The sequence below is a fragment of the Cavia porcellus genome, unplaced genomic scaffold, assembly GCF_034190915.1.
Source record: "Cavia porcellus strain 051 isolate PalLab524CR breed Dunkin Hartley unplaced genomic scaffold, mCavPor4.1 scaffold_4, whole genome shotgun sequence".
Taxonomy (NCBI): Eukaryota; Metazoa; Chordata; class Mammalia; order Rodentia; family Caviidae; genus Cavia; species Cavia porcellus.
Window position 1 is genome coordinate 94,216,466 of NW_026947487.1, and position 22,554 is coordinate 94,239,019.

The window sequence follows — 22,554 nt, forward strand, 5'->3', positions numbered from 1 at the left end:
TTCATTTCCCTCTACCCTTCATGTCTTTTTCATTGGTTTCCTGTCTTAGTTGCCTAGCAGTGATAACAATATAAATATATCTGTGTTTTCTTTTATCTTATTTTTGGTAAGACTCATTGAAGACAAAATGATAACTGCTTTGCCTACTACTGAGTTTGTAGGTACATGAGAGTATCTGGCACACATGTTCCCAAGAAATACTAAATTCGTATAAATGTGGAGTAATCACACTGTAAGAAATCTTTCCAGAGAATGTCCTGCTTGGAGTAGTAGTACAGGATGTGAAGAAAGAGGAGAACTATGTATATAAGAGGAAAGATTTTAAAAGATAAAGTTTGCATTTGATTAAAATATAGACGTGACAGTTGGGCATGGTGGCACATGCCTGTAATCCTAGCACTCAGGAGACTGAGGCAGGAGGATGTTTGTAAGTTCAAGACCAACCAGGGCTACAAAGTGAGCTCATAGTGAAACCCTGTCTCAAAAAAAAAAAAAAAAAACAAAACAAAAAAAAAAACCGAGGCCACTGAGGCTTTTAAATAAAGTATCTTGTTTTAGTTTAGTTTAGTTTAGTTTCGCTCTGTTTTGTTTTTCCTGGACATTAGGCTATGCTCAAAATTCCTCATATTAATTTCTTGGGCCATTCTGCAGACATGAAAAGAAGAATCAACTATTGGACAGTGTGACAATATATGTGATCTCCGCCATTCTTTCAAGAAGTGTAACTGAACATTGTTTGCTTTCCTCACTTGTGGCAGGTGACCCCAACATTTCCTCTATTGTTTCATCACTCTTTATACAGTCCATTCTTTTGGCAAGCAGGCCATCTGGACCTTCCTTCAATCTATTTTGTTCTTTCAAGTTTTCAATTGATAGAAAGTTCAATTTCAAACCCTTTGAGAAATTTATTGGAATTCAATGCAATTTGATGTCTGAGAATTGTCAAATACAAAGGAAAATAAAAGGACATGTCTTCTCCTTCTTCTTCTTCTTCTTCTTCTTCTTCTTCTTCTTCTTCTTCTAGGTGTGTACCAGATGTCTGTGTCAGAAGCTGCTGTCCCTGGTGAGGAAGTAGGAAGAATGAAAGCTAAAGACCCAGACATTGGAGAAAATGGATTAGTCACGTACAATATTGTTGATGGAGATGGTATGGAATTGTTTGAAATCACAACAGACTATGAAACACAAGAGGGTGTGGTGAAGCTGAAAAAGGTGAGTTAGGGTGAACAATGTGCTTGTCTATGTGTGGGCTTCTCTGCCAAGGCAACACTACAGGCAACAGAGGGGACAGAGGGAGAATTGGGTAGGTGGGGCCTGACCTCACTGTGTGAATGATCACAGAGCTCTATAGAGACAACAGAACTGTATTACCTTCTGTTAGTGCAGAGGAACATGAGCAAGGGGGCTGATTATTTCTGCCTGAGATGGCTGTTTTGTCATCCTGTGTTTTGGCACACTTCTCCTACAGAAGCAAAAGCCGTTAGAGAAGCATAGACTTTAGAGAATCAACTCTAAGTTCCTTTAGGTGCACCCAGTAAAAACTTTTGACATAAGGTGCTCAGAACTTCTCTTATTTCAAACAGGTTCACTTCACTGCTGGACCCTCTGAGAAATTTAAACAAATCCCTTTCTTGCTTAGCTTTCTAAATTGCAAAGAGAAAAGCCAGAATAATAAGCCTGTCCTTATAGTCAGCTAGATCCTCAGAAAGATGACTTTTAAATTAATTCACTACAAAGAAAAGCACATTGTTTCTTCCTGGTTTTGTTTCTTTGTAAAAATAAAGGTAGCATCTATTCAATATTACAGCCTGAGTCTCTTACAAACATCTCATTTATTTTTAATATGCAAATTCTCATCTAAAATAAATAGCATTGTCTAATGAACAGTGATATTTTCAACTTAATTTTGAGACTGGGGCCCAGAAGGATTAAATATTTGACCTAACCAAAGTCACAGACATGAAATTTACACCTAGCATATTTGTAACATCTTCCCTCTTAATAGGTTTTGGAAATAACTGAGCCAGAAAGAACTAATAAAGAGAAGTAAGTTATGATTTCACTTTCAATTGAAGAATCAGTTACAATACATTCTAAAGTGAACCTCTTGTATTTACCTCTTAGGAATCAACACTTCTTCGGCCTCAAAGTGTATGGAGCATTAAATCTGAACGGGATGATGGGGTTATACGGTTTTAATAAAACATTTTCATTTTCTACTTGGTTTTGCAACATGAATACTAAGTTCTTGAGGTTATGGGAAAGATTAGGCATTAACGCTGATGAAAAATTGATTTGAAGAATCAATAAAAAGACCAGTAGTTGAAGAAAAGACAAGAGTAAGGAGGGGGAAGGTTGAGCCTTGGGGGAAACTTTCAGGAGAGAGGCAAGAAGGGATGTGCTCCACTCAACTGACTTTTAAAACATTTAAAGCTATTAGGTTTGGAGAGAAAATTTAGACAACACAGCAAAGAGAAGGTGACTGTCTGTGACTGTCATGAAGAACAAAGAAAATGAAATGTTTAGAATTTGGAGTGACTTTGGATGCTTACAAATGTATCTATCATACATGATCTGACAGAGTAGGGCAGATTTTCTGCCACATGGGAGCTGACGTAATGATTTCCTTTGATTTCTCCTCTGGAAAAGTAGTTGTGGGGATTGTATGCACCCTCAAGCTGTCAACTTCCTGTGTTAGTTCACATTACTATCCGCTTAGCTTGACACTGGTGTATTAACATCAACAGCAGCAATTCCTGCCTCCCATCCTTTGTCACTGGAGTAATTAGGTAGTTGATTATGTTAAGGTTTCACATATTTTCAGTGTATTTAGGGCATTATATTACACACTGTGACTTGAAAGTCCTGAGAGATTTAAATCATGCTCATGGAACTCTCACATGGCAAATGAGTTATCTGCATGTGATTAACTTGTGTATTTTCCCCCAAGTCAGCATATTTATTATAGGCAGTGGAACAGTCTTCTAAATAGCAATCACATTCAGGTTCAAATGTAGGACTTCATTTCATTTTCAAAAGAACATTTATTTACACTAATAGCATAAAGTTCTAATTGTCCACTGGAAGGGCAAAAAAATAAAGGTAGATTTTACAAAGTACAAATATGAGTCCTTGTGGAAGTCATTAATAATACAAGTTAATAATATAAAAGGATTTGGAGAGATCATGCAACTATTTTATATTTCAAAGACATTATTTAGCATAGTACTTTCACTCATTTATTAATTTATCCATTTTCCCCACTAAGAGCTATTGAGTTATTATTTGTCAGGTAAGACCTTGGTACAGTAAAATTTGGAGATATAAATTAGAAAGTGTTCTGGTCATAAGGATGTCACAATTTTATAAGATAGCTCACAGGAAAATGAGAATTAAATAGAATTCCAATGCCATCTTCCAGACCTGAAAATGTCGATATTTTGAGCTGGGTGATTTTTTTGTTGTAGGGCTTATTGTGTGCATTGGAGGATGGTTGACAGCATTCAGGCTCCTCCTCCTGGGAGGTCCATAGGCACTCACTCCACCTAATCTCAACAGTTTTGTCACAAAACACAACCCTAGACATTGCCAAATATTCTTGGAGTAAATGGATCAAGCACTCCTCAACAGAAAACCAACTATAAAAACTGTGATATGGGTCAAGAATGATTTCTAAGAGGAGTCCTTGAGTTGAGTGTTGGTAGTTGAACAATACTTTCCCCATTAGATAAAGAGAGAAAAGGCAGGGAAAAAATAAACTCATGAAGAACTAGAACCTGTTAAAAAAGATATATTTAGGAGATTGCAATACAGTTAGTCTTTACAGAATAAGACCAGTTGAGAAACTGGTATTGGATTCAAAATATGTATTACAAAGAGCCAAAGAGAAGAATTAACCAGTGGATAGATTCATCTTTTTTTTTTTTGTCACTTAAAAGCAATACATGTTTATAGAATTGGACAGTATATCTGGATTTCATAGTGAAGAAAGAAAACCTTCCTTCAGGGATTTAGTCAGTCTCCACATGGTTAGCTGAAGAATAGTATTAAATACAGATAAGCTTTAAGGTGTTTTGGTAGACACAGGGAGGAAAAATCCAATCTGTTCATTGTAACACCCTTGACCAAGTAGGAATCTCATTTATTGCAGAGAAATTCCAGCATAGTTTCTGAACTGTTTATTTTCAGCCCAGTAAACTTGTGAAGCAATTTTAGGGCAGCATTATGAGGCACTTTAAATATTCTCTATATTAACAGAATTATTTTTATGCCTTATTTTTTCTTTATATTCATTGTCCACATGTATATAGATGTGGATACATAACATTTAGCTGGGTTGCAATCATAGGGTGATTTGATTTGTTAACTTAATGTCACATTGTAAACATTTTACATGCTGTTATATAATATACATAATCATTTTTAATGACTCCATAATATCCCGTCCTATGGATGGACCATTATTTCCTTAATAAAATCTTACAGTTGGATTTGATGTTTCATGTGCATATTTCTCCAGATTAGATATAACCTTCTACTATATATAACAAATATTGTGCATTTGTGAATATTTTTTGTTTGGGTTTTCTGTTGAATTAATCCCTTAGGGAGAATTTTCAGAGGTGGAGATTAATAAATGAGGGGGGTATTAAGATTTTTATGGCTTATGCAGTGTGTTACCTCATTTTGCTTTATTTCAACTACTCATAACACAGATATAAATGTTCACATGGGAAGCTACCTCAAATAGTTTTTGGAAGGAGGATGAGAAAATTGTAAATAAATGCTAAAATGTTATCCACCCATCAGTCCTGCTCTTTACTCAGTCAAAATTATTGATGCATTGACTTTTGCATTGATGCAGTAATTCTGGGGCTGTATAGAGGAAAAATCAACAAAGATCAACTCAATAGAGCTCTTTGGTATGCTTCTAATCTACCATGGGAGGGAAATGAGGGATGCAGAGGCTAGATCAGAGGCCATACCAATCAACCCGGGGTTACTGAGCAGAACTACTCAAAGACATGAGACTTGAGTGAACTGCCAGAAGACCAGGAAGAATCTCAGCAGACTGGGAAAACACACTGAAGATCCTATCTGGAGATGATCCAAATGAAGTCTGTCTGTAAGAAAGCAGCATGATTTTATTATACTCAGCATTCATACAGCATTCCAGAACAAAATGTGGGTCTGAAATTTTAGGCATATTCTTACCTCAAATGCAAAAAGATTTGTTATAGGGGCATCAAAAACTGAAAAAAAACTTCATCTTTCCTGATTACAAATTACTGAGTCTCAGAACTATCACATGCCAATTTTTTTATTTTAACCAGTAATTGCAGACATTGCAACAATGTTATACCATTAGCCTACAAATATCATTTCTTTCCACTACTCAGTAATGTAGCCAATGACAAAGGAGCTCCTGGGTCTCCCAAAAGATGATGAAGAGGCTGGAGGTAGATTTAACTCTGACAAAGGGGAGTGTTCCCCGACTGAGGCAGATGGACATGGTAGTCTGATTGAATACGTTTAACTCTTGTGAAACTAGAGTCCTCCTTGATTTGGAGTTGTGCAGAATTAGCTCAGGACTAAGCCCCTCCACCTTATGCCCATTCCAAAGAAATGTTTGTCAGGCAGAGGAAAACAGTGTGTCAAGCACATGCTGCCTTAAGATAAAAGTTTTTTTTTCAAACACTGGGAAATCCTGAATCATCCAGAGTGATAATTAGAAACTTTTCCTTAGACTTTAGAGTTCATTTCTTTGCTAAATATTTTACTTTTACCCTTTGCTAGTGGATTGATTGTACTTTCTCTACTCAAAATTAAGAAGTGTTTAATCATCAGTGTTCCTATACCTCAGCCATTTAAATATTGTTTCTCTGTTTTATCTATATCTACATAAAAATCTCTACTGATAATTCTTGTTTTTCTTCAGATAGTTAATTTTTTTTTTACTGTTTCTAAAACAAAGGATTGAACCTGGGATATAGCTCAGCAGCACAATTCCTGCCTCTCAAACACAAGATCCTATGTTTGATTCCCCATACAAAATATAATAAGATAAAATAAAGGATTATTTTCACTGTTTTATCACTTACCAGTAATGGAAGATAACCTATCCATTACTTAAATCAAAACAAAACTGCCATTTCATTTCAGCTAAAGTGTAGTGTTTTAGTTTCCCAAAACAGTTACTGAAGAGCATATCCTATATATTAAAAAGCAGTGCTATCCCAAGATGCTGTGAATTTAGAGAAATGGAAAAAAAAAACAAAAAACAAAAAACAAAACTGATTATGCCAGTAAGTAAGTGAGTATTATTTAACAGTCCTTTTTATCAAAATTACCCTTAAACTGCCCAAAATAATTTTATGGGTACAACAAGTAAACGTTTTAGACTTTGTAAAATGCAGTGTACTCAGAAACTTCAAAGTGAGGCTATCCCTGTGACTGAGGTATATGAGTTGCGTGTTGATGTGGGAGGGGAAGGCAGTCATCAATAAGACACACTTTTGTTCTCTAAGTGGGCAATTTCATTAACAAGGTCTTAATACTTTAAAAAATCAGCTAAAATTTTTGATACTGTTTTGTTTTCCCCTTTCCAATGGCTTTTAGAAACTGACTAGGGAAACCTTTGTGTAACTGTACAGAAGAGGGTCCCTTTCACAGGATGTACAGGCTCTGTATCAATCCTGGTCATTGAATTACCTATTAAGCATATTCCACATTTCAGGAATTGATTCATCTGATTTTCTGACCAACTGGCTCAGGTAGTTGGATATTGAGTACTGATTTTCTCTCTTTGAGGAAGTATTTACTTTGTCCTATAAAACAATCGAGTCTTTCTCTTCCATTGTCTTTCAAGGAATTGGTTGTCAATCTTCTCTCCATTCTTGCAGCCTGTGGATTTTGAAACCAAAAGAGCATATAATTTGAAAGTAGAGGCTGCCAATGTGCACTTCGACCCAAAGTTCATCATCAATGGACCTTTCAAGGACACTGTCACTGTCAAGATTGATGTGGAAGATGTTGACGAGCCCCCCATGTTCTTGGCTCCAAGTTATATCCACGAAGTCCAAGAAAATGCAGCGCCTGGCACTGTGGTTGGGAGAGTGCATGCCAAAGATCCTGATGCAGCCAACAGCCCGATAAGGTACAGGCCAATTAACTGTGAGAGGTTGGAAGGGGAATTTTGGAGGTGAGAGTTTTGGGGAAGGTCCCCTGGGACCACATCATTCTCTTTCAGAAAACATCCAAGTTTATCAGGTTCAATGAAATTTCAGCAGGACATGAGGTCCACTTACCTCTGCTACTTATGTAGCTTGAATAAGCCTCTGCAGAAAGGTAATTTTTCTCTGGAGCTGATTTCCCAAGGTAATCTTAGGATTGAACCATTAGTTGAGCCTGTCTGCCTTAAAGACTTCACTCAAGTATAAATAATCATTATGAAATAATTAGTGTAATTAAAATAATTGAATGACTTCCTGTGCTCCAGTTACTTTACTAGGTAAGTTAGACATGATCTAATTTATCCTTCAAATTTATGATTGCATGAATTATTTTTTAAACGAAGAGTTTGTGGTTCTGTAAAATGAAGTCACTTGCCCTGCATGTCACAATCTGAGGGCTGCAGGATAGGGAGGGAAGATATTCCTGCTGATGAGTACTTGGAAATGATAAGAGAAGGTAAACACATTTTGAATGTTTGCATTATTATGAATCTATTGTTGCTGCTTAGAAGAGCATAATAGATATTTGGAAATGGAAAGAAAATATTCAAATGAGAAGGGGAACAAAGGAGAAAGAAAGGGGGAAAGGAAGGAAAGGATAAAAAAAGAAGAAAATGGAAACAAAGCTTTTGTAAATAAGAAATAGATGAGAGGTTGAAGGCAGGGGAGGGGAAAGGGAAGAAATGAGGAAGCAGGTTATACCTTGTACAGGTACAAATTCCCTATGATGAATGTTATCACTATGTATATCTGAAATTTAATAAAAAAATAGAAAAAATATGAAAAACAAAGAAGAGTGATGCAGAATCCTACTTGTACACTCTCATCCCTGTCCTTATAACGTAATAATGGGAAAGAATCTGAAAAAAGCTATAAGACATTCACAGGGTGCAAATGTACAGTTGTGTGAAATCTCTTCCCCAGATCAGATTCTACCACAGTTTTCCCTCTGTGGCTGCTTCCTAATTCCTTTCTTTTCTATTTCCCTTCCTGTACCCCTTTATGCTTTTCCTGCATCCTGTATTTCAGCTAGTTTTTTAATATCAGTCCTGTAACCAGAGAGGTCATTATAAAATATATGTGCAAACGGCACCTAGTACCTCCACTGAAAACAATCCCCAATGGTTGATAGAATTGTTCCTTGTTACCTGTCACATCCAAAATAATCTAGATTGTTTTATTTAGTGTGGGGATCTTCACAGCCATTCAGTACCATTCTCAGGAGCATTCTCCTTTCTTCTAGTCCTGCCATATGCGTGCTCTTCCTTACAGTTTCACTCTGAATTTTCAACTTGCTATACTGTGCTCATTTTGGAACACCATCTTCTGCAAATTCTTCCAGGGTCTCCTATAAACGAATCACATGTCCTTCCCATTCGGTGTCATCTCCCATCACTTTCCACATTACATCATAGTGAGATCTTACACTGTGTGTTGTCCTCAAAGGCACACACAGTCAGAGAACCGGGATGAGTCTTTCTAATTAAGGAGTGAGAAATCTGCAGACTGCGCACCAGATCTACCCACGTCTTACTTACTTTCCTTCCTTCCTTCTCTCTCTCTTTCTTTTCTTCTTCTTTCTTTCCTTCTCTCTTCCCTATTCTTTGTCTTTCTGTTCCATCCCTGAAAATTTGCATATCATAAAGCACAATGTGTTCCCTTGTAAGGTGCGTGATTCTTTGGCTTTTAGTGTATTTTACAAGGTGGATCAACGTCATAGTTGCTTACTTCCTGAGCATTTTCATCACTCCAAAACAGAAACAAATAGTCTCAGTAACCTCTAGTTTATTCTGTACATTCTTCTATTTTGGACATTTCATATAATTGGAATAATATGATATGTGGTCTTATATAGTTGCATTTTTCCATTTAGTATCCATTGAGTTTAATTGTGTTATACAATGTATGTGTAATTCATTATTTTTTACTACTAAATCATATTCCATTGTGGGGATAAATGGTGTTTTATTAATCCATGCTCAGTTATATGAATATTGTTTTTTTCCACTTTTGGATACTAGAGCTGATGTTGCTATGAAGATTTATGTACAATTTTTGTGTATATATATATATATATATATATATATATATATATGCTTTTTATATAAAAGTATTTTTTTTCTTTTTTGAATTTCACCTCTGAGAAATGGAATTGCTGGCTCATACAGGAACTCAGATTAACTATCTGAGGACTCACTAAAAGCTTTTCACAATGATTGCACCATTTTACACTCATATCAGCAATCTGTGAGGCTTCTAATTTCCCCACATACTCATCAACACCTGTTATTGCTTGTGATTTTTTTTACTTTAACTGTCCTTGTGGGTACAAAATTGTATTCCCCTGTGACTTTGACTTGTATGTTCTCTATTAACAACAGATATTGAGCATCTTTCCAGGTGTTTTTATTGGCCATTGATATATCTTTTTAGGGAAAATTTCTGCTCATATCTTTTTCAATGGCTAAAGCTTTATCAGATATATGACTTGCAAATGTTTTCTTTCATTCTCAGTTATCTCTTTATTTTCTTGACTATATCTTTTGAGGCACAGAAGTTTCAATTTTGATGAAGTCCATTTTTTCCCTTTTTGTTGCCCCTGAAATTATGTGTCACAATATTTCCTACTATAAAGTCATGGATATTTATACCATATTTTCCTTTGTGAAAATGGATAGTTTTATCTCAAATATTTAAGTCTTTGAACCATTTAAAATTAATGTTTGAAAATGTTATGAGTGAAAGTCTCAGATTTATTGTTTTCTATGTGAATATTCAATTTATCCATGCCATTTGTTGAAAGTTCTTTCTCAATTGAATTGTCTTGATGCACTTCTTGAAAACTGACCATAGACCTATGTATTTATCTCTGGACTCTCTTTTATTTCATTGACATTATGCATTTGCCATTGCAAATATTACCATAGCATTATAGTACATTTTGAAGGCAGGAGCTATAAGTCCTCCCACTTTGTCTCAACACCTATTTTTGTTTATACAGGTTTTAGGAAGATAGTCACACTAATTCTGTGTATGTTTTCTGTAACTGCTTTCATCTTTCATGCTAGAGGGCAGAATTGAGTAGTTTGAGTACTGAGCCATTACGTTCTGCACACTGTAATCTATATACTAGTCTTCAACATGTTTTCTGACATCTGTTATATTTCATGACTGTATCCTTCTGGTAAATATAATACAATCCAGAGGGGATGTCTGATAAATATTTAAGGAATGAATAATTGAAATGACACTAAATTTGACTTTGAAACTCAAATTCACATTTTTTCTGTGAAAGATACATAAGTGATGAGCTCATTTAGAAATGCATTCAGAAACCCTCAGTGAGCATATATCAAGATGCCAAGTGTATTTTACAAGGGAGATACTTATAAAAATTTGAGTAGACATTTCTCTGGTGAAGATGGGAATAAAAATTTGAATAGACATTTCTCCAGTGAAGATGGGCAAATGGCTAACAGTTTTGTGAAAAAATGTTTGCTATCATTAACTATCATGGGAAATGCAATGCAAAACCTCAGTGAAATTTTACCTCCTTCCAGTTACATTGGCTGTTATTAACAAGCCCCTTCCCCTAAAACAAAAACAACAAAATACAAATGCTAGAAAAGATGTGGACTAAGGGAAACCCTGATGAATTTTTGGTGGGAATGTATATCAGTATATCCATTGTGGAGAATCAAAATAAAAAAAAATATGATTCTAAAATCCTACTGTCAGTTATATATGCAAAGGAAATGAAATCAGCAAGTAGATAAGAAATCTCTGGTCCCACGTTTCTTAAAGTACTATTCATGATAGCCAAGATATGGAATCAACATAAATATCTATGAATAGATAAATAAGTGTGATATATAGACACAATGAAATGTTTTCAGCCATAACAAAGCATGAAATCACATCAGTTTTCAATTGCAAACAATGTGGATCAACACAGAAAGAAATAAGCTAGCAAAAGAACAGATATTAAATAACTAGTATCTTTTAAAGAGTTGATAGCATAAAAATTGAAAATATAGTACTAGTTACCAGAGTCTGGGAAGAATTGAGAGAAAGGGAATATGGGGTGTGCATATCTAATGGGAATTATGTTAAAATTAGGAGGATCAAGTGCTAGTGGTCTATGGCACAGTGCAGTGATTATGACAGTTGTTAATAATAAGGTACTGTCTAGGGCTGGGGATTTAGCTCAGTGGTATAAGTGCTTTCCTGGCAAACACAAGGTTATGAGTTCAATCCTTGAATCCAATAAATAAATAAATAAATAAATAAATAAATAAATAAGGTACTGTCTATTTTACACTACTAGAAGAAAAGGTTTTGAATACTTTTACAACCAAGTATTGATAAATATTCAAGGTGAAGTATATGATAATAACTATTCTTTGATATTATATAATGTATATATTTATTGAAACATCACTGTGCTCAAAAACATATATATATATATATATATATATATAGAGAGAGAGAGAGAGAGAGAGAGAGAAAGAGAAGAAGAAGAAACAGAGACAGAGAAAATGAAAGAGAGAGAGAGAGATAGACAGACACAAGTATACACACCAGAAAAAAAAAAAAAAACTTGTATGACTGCATTTTAAAATTTATTGAGACATCATGAGAATAATACAAGCTAGCTTTGGCCTCTACATTTACAGAGGGCCCTCACAGTGATGGCCGTTATTAATATAGCAAACAGCTGCTTGGCTAATCTTGGTCTCTGTGATTTCTACACATGCATTTTCAATTTCTTCTCTAAGGGCCGGTGGGGTAGTGGGTATTCTGCGATACATGTCATCCTCCAGGGTCTCTCATATGAGGACAGCATCTGTTAAATAAACATCATATTAGTTTTATTTTGTTGTTGTTGTTTTTGGAAATGTGTATGCATGTTTTTGGTGGACTCTCTATCCATCTACCTACCTATAATGAAGCAATAAAAAAGGAAAGGGATGTTAACACGAAAACATTTACCGTAGACAGTGAAGTTTATCCATTTATATCCGAGAATATGATAGCTGAAGCAGTTTATAGCAGTGTGTCGGATTTTTGAACAACATTCTTATAGAGTTACCATTTTCAAAATATCTTCTCACTACCAGACCATGTTTCATCAATTATTTCAGTTAATATTCTTGGACATCTTTTAAGTCCATGACTGATGCATGAACCGATAGATGAGAATTCCAGGATTTTATGGATGATATGATTTCCTAAAATCAAACAGCAAGTGTTAGAGGCTAGATTTTATGAAAGTTTGCCTGTGACATTTCTGAGCTTTTTACTTTTATCCCTTGGCCATGAATAGTGAGATTTACCCAGAAAGTTTGTCTGTCGTGCTCTTTCTACTCAGGAAGATACCTTAAATAATGCCTGGGAATCCTTGTAACACCTTCAAACTAAATTTAAAAATGTTCATGATATGAATTTTAGATGAGTTATCTTTGATTTCAAACACTGAGGTACATTGGTTATTTTAGAATAACAATGAAACAAAAGCACAGGAAACAGCTCTTCATTTCCCGTGCACTGTCTGCAAGGAGTCACATCTGCACTTGGTGATGGGGTTGCATTCTCAGTGGTAGCTCTTCTATGCATGTAAGCAATTTCCATATCTATAATTATCCAAGATGCTCAATATTGAACCTGAGCCAACCTCCCACCACATCAACTTTTGTTTTTGATTTTAGAATTGTCAGACAGTTTATAAAGGAACATTCAAGTTTTTTATTATTTATTTATTTATTTATTTATTTATTTATTTATTTATTTTTATTCAGAGGGCTTGCTATCCTCACAATCTAATTTCCTGGCTATCTCTTTTCATCTTTAGAGGATTTGTGAACTTGGGCACATAGGCAAGACCTTACAGTACTAGTTAAGCTTCTGGCTATTTGGACCTTTTCAGATCTTTTCATTTTCTCAGCTTCTGCAGCATTAGACATATTTTTGTTTAGTATTATCTCCCTGAAATAAGTACTTGTCTTAGCTTTCTCGGCACTCATTTATTCATGCCTCAGAAAATCTGTATCTGGTGTCTTTGATCATTGTTCAGGCACTGAGGACTCCCTAAGGCTCAGCTTTTTGACTTATTTTGACCTTTCTCTTCTTATGACCACTAACCTATAGGATTTTCTTTCATGCTATGATTAGACTCGGTTGATACCCTATGTTCTCTGCCTCTAGGAAGATTTTTCTCCCTGATTCTAATTCTATTCTTATCTTAGTGTCTGTTATGTATTTTTACCAAATTACTTTTCCTTTACTGCTTTACCCATTAATTCAAAAGATAATTTGAACTTACACTTATTGTGACTTAAAAATTACAAACAGCTAATTAAATTCTGCCTATTACAGAATCTTTGCTCTCATAGTATTTCAGGCTACCTTTGGTTGAATTTCAGCCCCTCTTTTCTGCTGAATTCTTATTGTTTCCCTTAATATCTCCCTTTCAGGCACTCAGGTTGGAAGCCCTGTGCAAGTTTCCCAGTCTCCCTCAAAGAGCAAAATATGCATTGGGTCCTACTGATTCTCTCAGTCACTCCAAAATCTTAGTCAACTTTCTTATCATAGCCTAAATTTTTTCTTTCTTTACTCTCTCTTGCAGAGGTCATCTTCCTCAACTTACCTCATTAACATCTAGATGCCTGGATGTCACTTATTTGTTTCCACTTTTAAAAGCCCTCCATAATTTCTCAGTGGCTATAGGATGGTCCCATTCTGACTTTTGAGAACTTATGGAATCTGTCCTCAAAACAGTTCCAGCAACAATGCAAACAACAGCAACTCCTGTTGGTTGTATTTCTGCTTGTGTGTGAAGCATGAGAATGTATCATGCACATCTGCAATTTCATGTAATTTTTAAAGATGAGAACTGGGCATTATTAATCTTCCAGTTTAAAAGGTAAATGTGCTGAGACAATACACACAAGAAAACACAAGGCAATAACACTTAACATTCTAGTTTAAAAGATAAAACCTAAGTTCAAAGATATCAGTGGATTTCTCCAATGGTATGTCATTCAGTTTATATTTGGTGGGTCATGAATTGTGTCTAGGATTTTCCAAAAGCAAAACCCAAGCTCTTCAATGATATTAAACAATGTCTTTACTTACTATGTTCCTTTCAATATGTTGTCATGGCAGTTAAATTGTAAGTTCCCTGGTGGCAGGAAGTATGTCTAAATTTTTCTCACACAGTGCTTGCTGATGAGAACTGGAGTCACTGCTGACATTTATGAGACGTATGACCATATTTAGTTTTACCAGTGGGGAAGGAGGCTCATCATTAAATTCCATGAGAAACTTTGAAGTCAAAGGTCATCATGGATGAGCTCTTGTTTGGTATACTGTGAAGTATACTTTTTTCTATACTGCTTAGTAGGTAGTCTCTCTTTTCTACTTCTATTCTATTTCTATTCTTTCTATTTCTAAAGAATGCTGTTTAGAGTTGGATGATCTCAGCTTCAACTTTGACTCATTTGGAAACTAGAGATAGGACATTTGTAAATCTCACCTTTTTAATATAAAAGAGTAAATCCTCTGATACCCATGGTCTTTTTTGCCTCTCACAATCTTTAGTTTTTCATCATCAATAATCAAACTACATGAGTTTTGTAAGACATAGGTATTCTGGCTGAGCAAAACCCAGTTATGATCTCTAGGAGCAGGAAGCCAGTCAATTATGAAGCTCAGCACTCTACTAAATTAACCCAGCCCATCTTTCTTGCTTTCCATCTGGGTAATGGTAGGGTGTAGTGAAAAGGGAAAGGGTTTTAGAGCTCAACAGCAATTAAAACTAGAGCTGCAATAGTTACCAACTCTGAGTCTCTGAGAGGTGGCTTTACCTTGCTGTACCTCCATATAAGCCATTCTTCCTTCACCATCTCCCATTTAACCTTGCTATACATGTACCCCAGTAATATTCTAGAAAACTCTGTCTTTTGTTAGGAAAAGATAAACTTTCTAATGCCTCAGAGTATTGTTGTGTTCCAGTTGTGTTGTTAGGTATAGTGTGTAATCAGTAAAGTCTAGAAAGAATGACCTGAAAATTCAGGGCCAGTGCTGATTGGTGTACTGATACTGGAATTCAGAATCAAGTTACTTGAGTATCAGTGTAACTTAACAAACTAAAGAGACTCACTGAAACTACAGCTAATGTTTTTCTTCATATAGAGAGAAAACTGAATTTCTGGTTTATAAATAATCATTGATGATGAATTTAGATATCCTTAAAACTATTTAAAACTTCATATGCAAAAATTTGGCAAAGCTTTAGTATATTTGTGACTTTCTGAGTTGTTTGGGAGCAAGGCAAACTCACTTCCCAAATGCAATTTCATAAATATTCAGATGTGGGTGACTGTAGTAAATATGGAGAAATATGCGACACATTATTATACTTCTCAATCAAATATGCTAAGCAGTTTTTTTTCATTGTACTGAATAAAGTATTCCTATGTTGCAAAATGATTTCTATAAAAGATTCATGGATAAAGTTGAAAAGTAAATTTGATTAAAAAGAAAACTGTGCTCCAGCAATTCACTGCAAAAGTTGCTTTAAACATAACATAGAGAAAGTACTCAGATATTAAACTGCTCTGAATATCTTGGTCTAATTGCCTCATTTGCATTCGGCTTAGGTATTCAATTGATCGTCACACTGACCTCGACAGGTTTTTCACTATTAATCTAGAGGATGGTTTTATTAAAACCACAAAACCTCTGGATAGAGAAGAAACCGCCTGGCTCAACATCTCTGTCTTTGCAGCAGAAATCCGTAAGTCTTCTAAGGGTTTTGATTTTACTTTACCAAATAATCCTTCAGATTTTTCTATATTCTGGGAAACAAAATAGTTGAAGAGGGATTTCTTTAAAGTCTCAAGGACTTTTTGGTTGTTTGTTTTTGTTTTTGTTTTATATTTAAAATTTATGTTCAGATATTTAGCAATACAAAGGCAAATAGTGATCATTTCATTTTCTTTGGCAGAATTTGATACAGACTTGGCAAAATAGCTGATAGCCCTCAGCAGTTTAAAATGCATGATCATCCCTTTAAACTCAAAGCAAAAGCTATAGAGGCGAGAGCTGCAGATTTTTATTTACTTATAGAGCAGTATTTCTCAAACCTAATCATGCACTAAGCCCTCCATTTATCTCATACATAGCTTATCGTAATCAGTGTTTCTGGACTCCATGCTGGTGTCTCTGATTCAGTAGATCTGGCATCTGTCCCAATACTTTGTACATCCATCTCATTCCCAGATAGTTTTGATGCTCCTGTAAAGGTCCTATTTTGAGAACCACTGTGATAGAGTAGGTTCCAGAATGTCCAGGTTCTATTATTAGTGTTCAAAAAGCAAGTTCACCATCGTTGTGAGCAGAAGTGGATGAGTGATTTAGTTCTTACTGTTCTAGTTTATGTTTATTCATGTCATCTTTCTTCCACTAAATTGAACATACTTTAGCTCCTAGATGGACTTTGTGCCAACAATGCGTTTCCCTGAACTGCCTGAAAGAGTAGGTTAAAGCTTACTCTTTCCCAAGAGTGAATAGGGAGAAATGTGTAGTTTTTACCCGGTATTTGTTTACTGTCTGCATTCTCTCTTCTCAGACAACCGAGATCAGGAAACCAAAGTCCCAGTGGCCATTAGAGTGCTTGATGTCAACGATAATGCTCCCAAGTTTGCTGCCCCCTATGAAGGCTTCATCTGTGAGAGTGATCAGATCAAACCCCTTTCCAACCAGGTAATGCTGCTCTCTCTTTCTCTGGTTAAAAGTGAGAAATTGATGACTGGAATTTGTTTTTGAGGAGGGGAGGAAGTATTTTGAGGAGGGGGAAGTATCTTTCTGTTGACCAAGGAGATTTTCTAGACCTGGTTTTGCTCTGAAGCTATATTCTCTAATTAAAACCTGGCATTTAACTATCCAGGTATTTTTGAATAAATGATATGCCAATGTCATCATGATTTATTTGCAGACAACCTTTCTCTTTCAGCCAATTGTTACAATTAGCGCAGAAGACAAGGATGACACTGCCAATGGACCAAGATTTATCTTCAGCCTACCCCCTGAAATCATTCACAATCCAAATTTCACAGTCAGAGACAACAGAGGTTTGTACTCAGGTTTCTATTCATTCTCATTCGGAGAAGTAGAAGTAGAAAACAAATGGCTTTTATATTACACAGCGCAAATATTGTCACTAATCTTCATAATGCTTTCCTGTTGAAGCACAAACAAGAAATAATAACGCCACCTCTATTTTGACACATGGGCTCATTTGATGCATATGAACAAGTGAGTCTAATTTTATGTTCCTTTTTCATTGGTTTTGATATTCATGAAGCAGTGGGAATGCCAAATAGGGAAGCTTACAGGTTCAATATGCAAACAACTCCATTTTTTAAGAGGTTGATATACCCTTGGGGAGAAGCATGGCTTTATGAATATTGATATCAAGTAAAGCATTAAAAGAAATTAGTTCAACTTTGCAAGGCAATATAATCTTTCAAGCACAGGACTTCCTCGCCAAAGCACAGTTATAATGTAGTGTAGTTGGATATAGAGCTTGCTACTTAAAGGTGAAGAGATGGGATACAGCAGTTTGTTAACTGGAAATATAGTCAAATGTGACATGATTGTTGCATATCATTGTGTCATTCAAGTGAGTTCTAGATTTGTAAGTTATTAATAGTAGAAGATGATATTGTTGTGCACAGATGTTACAGACCCTGTGGAAAGTTGGTGGCAAGGCCTGGGAGAAAAAATAAACTTTTCAACTCAGCCAGGCTGGTTTTCTCTGTGTTACTTCTTAATGAACACTGTGCATATAAACCTGGACGATACAGATCTGTGAAAGAAGGGAGCCAGTGGCATTGTGTAGCATACGAGTGAAAGGTGGCAGCTGTGAACATGGAAGTTTTCTTTCGTTCCAACTGCCCAAGGTTGCTTTCTGGGTGATTGAGCAAGATCTTTAACAAAACAAATATTACGCTTTCTCTGGTATCTGGTGTCACTGTCATCAACACCATTATGCAGATAGTTTTGCTCCAAGCACCATGTCAAGACCTTCACACCTCTGTTCACTTAATTCTCTTCACACTAGAGGTAGGCATTATTGGTAGTTCCATTTTACAGATGAGAAAGTGATGCACAGAACTATTTTTTAACTTTCCCAAAATTATTCAATAAAATAGAATCTAGAGCTGAGTTTTAAGCCCAGGTACTTATTTATTGCAAGGCCATTCCCTTAACTTTCTTGTCACATTGATTAAAGCAGACAAGTGCACCCTAAGCTACTAGAATTTTGAAAGAATATGAATTGACACACTTCCTTTAAATTTCTTGAACTGATTTGAACTTTTAATCATGGGCCTTATAAATCAAATACATAACAAATGAGACAGTTAAAATGTCCTAAGTTTCACGACAGAGACTTTTCTCTCCAGGTGCATTGCTTTCCACAGTGAACTTGCTCTTAAGCACCAAGGTGAGAAGGAAGTTGTACGTGCAGAGACACGTGTTTTAAAAGCAGCCTTGGAGAACAACTCATGGTGTGCCTCATAAATTATTTCCTTCATTTTGAGACAGAAATGTTATTTATCATTCTTTAGTTTCACACACAAGCTAGGAGTTTTCTTTTCCTTGTTGAATTGGTTCATGTGAACAGGTGATGCAGGCCCTTTAAAATGATGATTCTGCCAAGCACTAAGCTAAGTGGGAACACACAGCACTCCTGCAAACACTTTGGGGGTTACTCAGATGTAATAGAGGAATTTTCTTTTGTAATGATAGGTTTTCCCAAAATTGAAAAACTCCGACATGTGTTCAGCATTTAATGAATGTGTAATGATCTGAACTGAAGTAGGTAACATGAATAGAGTTTTCATAAAGCTTTCTAAGGTACCTGTGCACTTGGGTTCATAAAAGTTTCTGCCGCCACTCTTAGAATATTCTATCACCTCAAATTAGTTTTCAGCTCTACCTGAGATTGGCAATTTGCTCTGTTTTTCCAGCATCAGTTTGTGTCAGTTTTATGATGATGAAATGCTTCTTAGAACATGTTTCATAGTGAGTGCACCTTGATCAATGAGGAGGATTGCTTAGTTATCCAGAAAATTCTGTAGATCTCACATGCTCTCTGTGTTGCTTTCTATGGACCCTTATTTTAAGTAATTAACTGAGACAGTGTCTCGCTGTGCTGCCCAGGCCGTTTTCTGAAATATCTGTGATCCAGTTTTTCTGTGTGGGTTGATGTTGACCCAACTTACCCTTGACATCTAGTTCCTGATTATCATGAGATGCTTTTTGCAAACAGCCAGCTGTTTCATGCTTTACTCTCTGTGCCCAGTTGTCCACCAACTTCCCTGGCCTTTTTATATGTGTATCATGTTGGGTTACTGATATCTTTATAAACATTACATTAAGCCCTATTGTGTAGGGGGTGTTTGTCGTAGTACTTCTCGAATGTCATCTGCATTTTCATGGAGATTATATCACTTAGGAAAAGCTAACTGTCTACCCTGTCCATTTCCTCCACTTTTTCTGTAGGAGACTAACTGTACTATTGAGCTACCAGTTTAGCAGAGAATTGCTACTTTTTAAGAAAAAATACTTTAGTAACTATGGCAAACAGTTAATGAAAACTCCCATGTTTAGAGCTATTACAAAATCTTAAAGCAAATACAGTCCTATAATTATCATTTAATAGAGTTTCTTTCTGCTAGCTCCTAAATGTAATTACATATTGAAGTAATCCAAAAGGAGTAATCACATTCCACATGCTATTAATAGCCTACTGAGCTACCAAATTTCTAGGCTGAGACTGTTTTCCATAGAAAACATGAGATAATGGTTTATATCATGCTGAGTAAAAGCATCAAGTTACTTTCTTCTTGAGTGTTTACCTTTATACCATGTAAACAATTACTATTGTGTTTGCCTAAATTGGGCATAAGCATTTGGCATCTTTAGAAATGCAAAAGGGAAAAGCATCTTGATACATGTACGCCTTTCATTTCATTTTATCTTGTGCCATGCTACAGCTGGAGCCTCAAAGCCAACTCTGTGGGTAGTCAGAAAGGGACCACTGAATGAGTCTTCAATGCTTAAGTCTATCTTGGGCTATTAATAACAGGAATGATGTTGTTTGGGCAGCTCGTCCTCCTAGGATTTAAGATGCATTTACTTTGAAAATATAAGGCTTATGACAGATCTAAAAACACAAGAAATGTGTAATAGACAAGAAAAGTACAAGAGGGAAGAAAAAACAAAAACCAAAAGTCTAAGGTTAATGTCTCTTGTCTTTCTAGCTCCTTACTGACTTAAAAACAAAAACAAAAAAAATTTGAAGACCCTTTGTTTCACCTGGTTTTCAAGACATTCTTATAAACTGAATATATTGTATATTTTTATTCGTATTTCAAATAAAGCAAAAAGATGGCATATCAGAATGGTTAGTGACTTTTTTAAGGTCATAGTACCAATAAGTTAAAAAACTAAATTTGGGTGTTTGGAGGTTACTTCCTGGTGTGTGTTACATGTTATGAAATGAACATAAAGTTCATGTTTTTGTTCTTGCTTTTTACTTTTCAAAAGGTCTTTGTTTACCTCACAGACAATAGCAATCATCTGAAAGGAAAAGTCTGTAATTCATTTGACTAGTCTAAGGTTCCAAGGAAGGTGTAAACAGAAAAAAACAAGTTACTTCAGTTTCCTTTTTAATGACAGCCACATAAGTGCAGCAAAATATATTTGCATGACTTTTATAAATTTTTCTAATGTGTGATTAATACATATCAATTGTAGTAAAATTGGAAAGCACAAACAAGCAGAAATAAGATTTAAAATAATAAAATAATTCAAAATATATTACCCAGAAGTAATCACTGATATTTTGTATACTATTAAGTTCTTTTTCCTTTTTCTTTTTTTTCTAAAAAAGATGTAATTATCAAGTTTAGGTCCAATCTTTTCCTACTGAGTGTGTGATACACATTTTTCTACATCAATGTATTCATGTGAATTCTTTCTAATTATCTTCCTAACTTTTGCTGTATGGTATCATCTCACTTTTGTGTACAGGTACTGTACACTGTTTCCAAACATCTTTACCAGATACATATCTAATTATTTTGCAAGATAAATTCCTTGAATAGAATCAGTAGATTAAAATTCCATATTAAATATTATACTAATTTATAATACTATCTGTAAAGTAGTATATAGATTAATTTAAGATCTAAAATTTTTAAAATACTCTCTCTATTCAGAAGCCTGTCCTTTCTTTCTCTTGAGTCAGTTCTCTTTTGTTGTGCTGTGTTGCTATCTTCATTTTTGTTTTATGTATTTCTTACTAAGTTTATGGTTAGTTTTAGATTTTGGGTGCTACTGTGAATGAAGATTTTAGTTATATTTTTTGGCTTTTGTAGTTTGAATTGAACATTTTATCTGATACTATTGTCTTTCCTTGCTCAGCATATCAATTGTGCTCTTTTTTTCTTTTTAAATCTTTACCTTAGAGTTTAAATTAGTACAATTGCAATCAACCCAAGTGCCCTTTCAAATAACACCATACCACTTAATGAGTATTTTGAGTACCTTGTATTAATAGAATGATCCTAATTCCTGTCCCTGTTCCTTGTATCATTGCTATCATTTGCTTTACTCATCCATAAACATGTGTATGATTGAATAAAATAATTAAATTGAAAAATTATAATATTGAACCTCACAGCAGTAATTTTCTAACCTGTTCTTCTAAACAATCAACATTTGATAAAATGTAGAGGAAAGCACAAGGCTTAGAGAATAAATGCCTAATTCTGCTCTGTACCACTAAAAAAGGAACAATTTTCATATGAAAATTACCAAGTTCTGTACCTCCTTTAACTCATGAGTGGAGCTGGTATTTTGAACAGTAAAGGCACAGAAATACCAAATGCTGAGCATACGATTGGAATACATCTCAGGATGCCAAAGCCTGAGGGCTGCTTGCTTGGCAATAGGCTAAGTCCATGAAAATTGGAGTTTTTTCAAACCATGTGGTTACTTGCTTATTAGAACATAGTTTTGAGCTTACTTCAGGGGCATGCCTCTGTAATGTCAGCTCCTCAAGATGGTGAAGCAGAAAGATTGAACCCAAGATTTAGGGTTCAATGTAATAAAGACTCCATCTCACAATTTAAAATAAATAAATTGAAGATAGTTTTATAATTTGAGCAATGCAGTGAAACATAGAGTTTAGATATGGTTTCTGTATAACAATAGCAAAAGCACTGGAGATTGTTCCTAGAAACTTTTT

The 22,554-nt window shown here is 35.2% G+C and overlaps 1 protein-coding gene across 2 annotated transcripts in view; it reads left to right on the forward strand.

Annotated features, from left to right (window-relative positions):
* Window positions 1-22,554, forward strand: part of LOC100730743 (cadherin-11-like) — a 150,139-nt gene that overhangs the window by 114,244 nt on the left and 13,341 nt on the right. For both annotated transcript variants that reach the window (XM_063247442.1, XM_023565996.2), the window contains 5 exons: window positions 1,025-1,212; window positions 6,903-7,156; window positions 15,893-16,029; window positions 16,864-16,997; window positions 17,248-17,365. In XM_063247442.1, coding sequence (XP_063103512.1) covers window positions 1,025-1,212; window positions 6,903-7,156; window positions 15,893-16,029; window positions 16,864-16,997; window positions 17,248-17,365 — 831 coding nt within the window. The remainder of the gene's footprint in view (window positions 1-1,024; window positions 1,213-6,902; window positions 7,157-15,892; window positions 16,030-16,863; window positions 16,998-17,247; window positions 17,366-22,554) is intronic.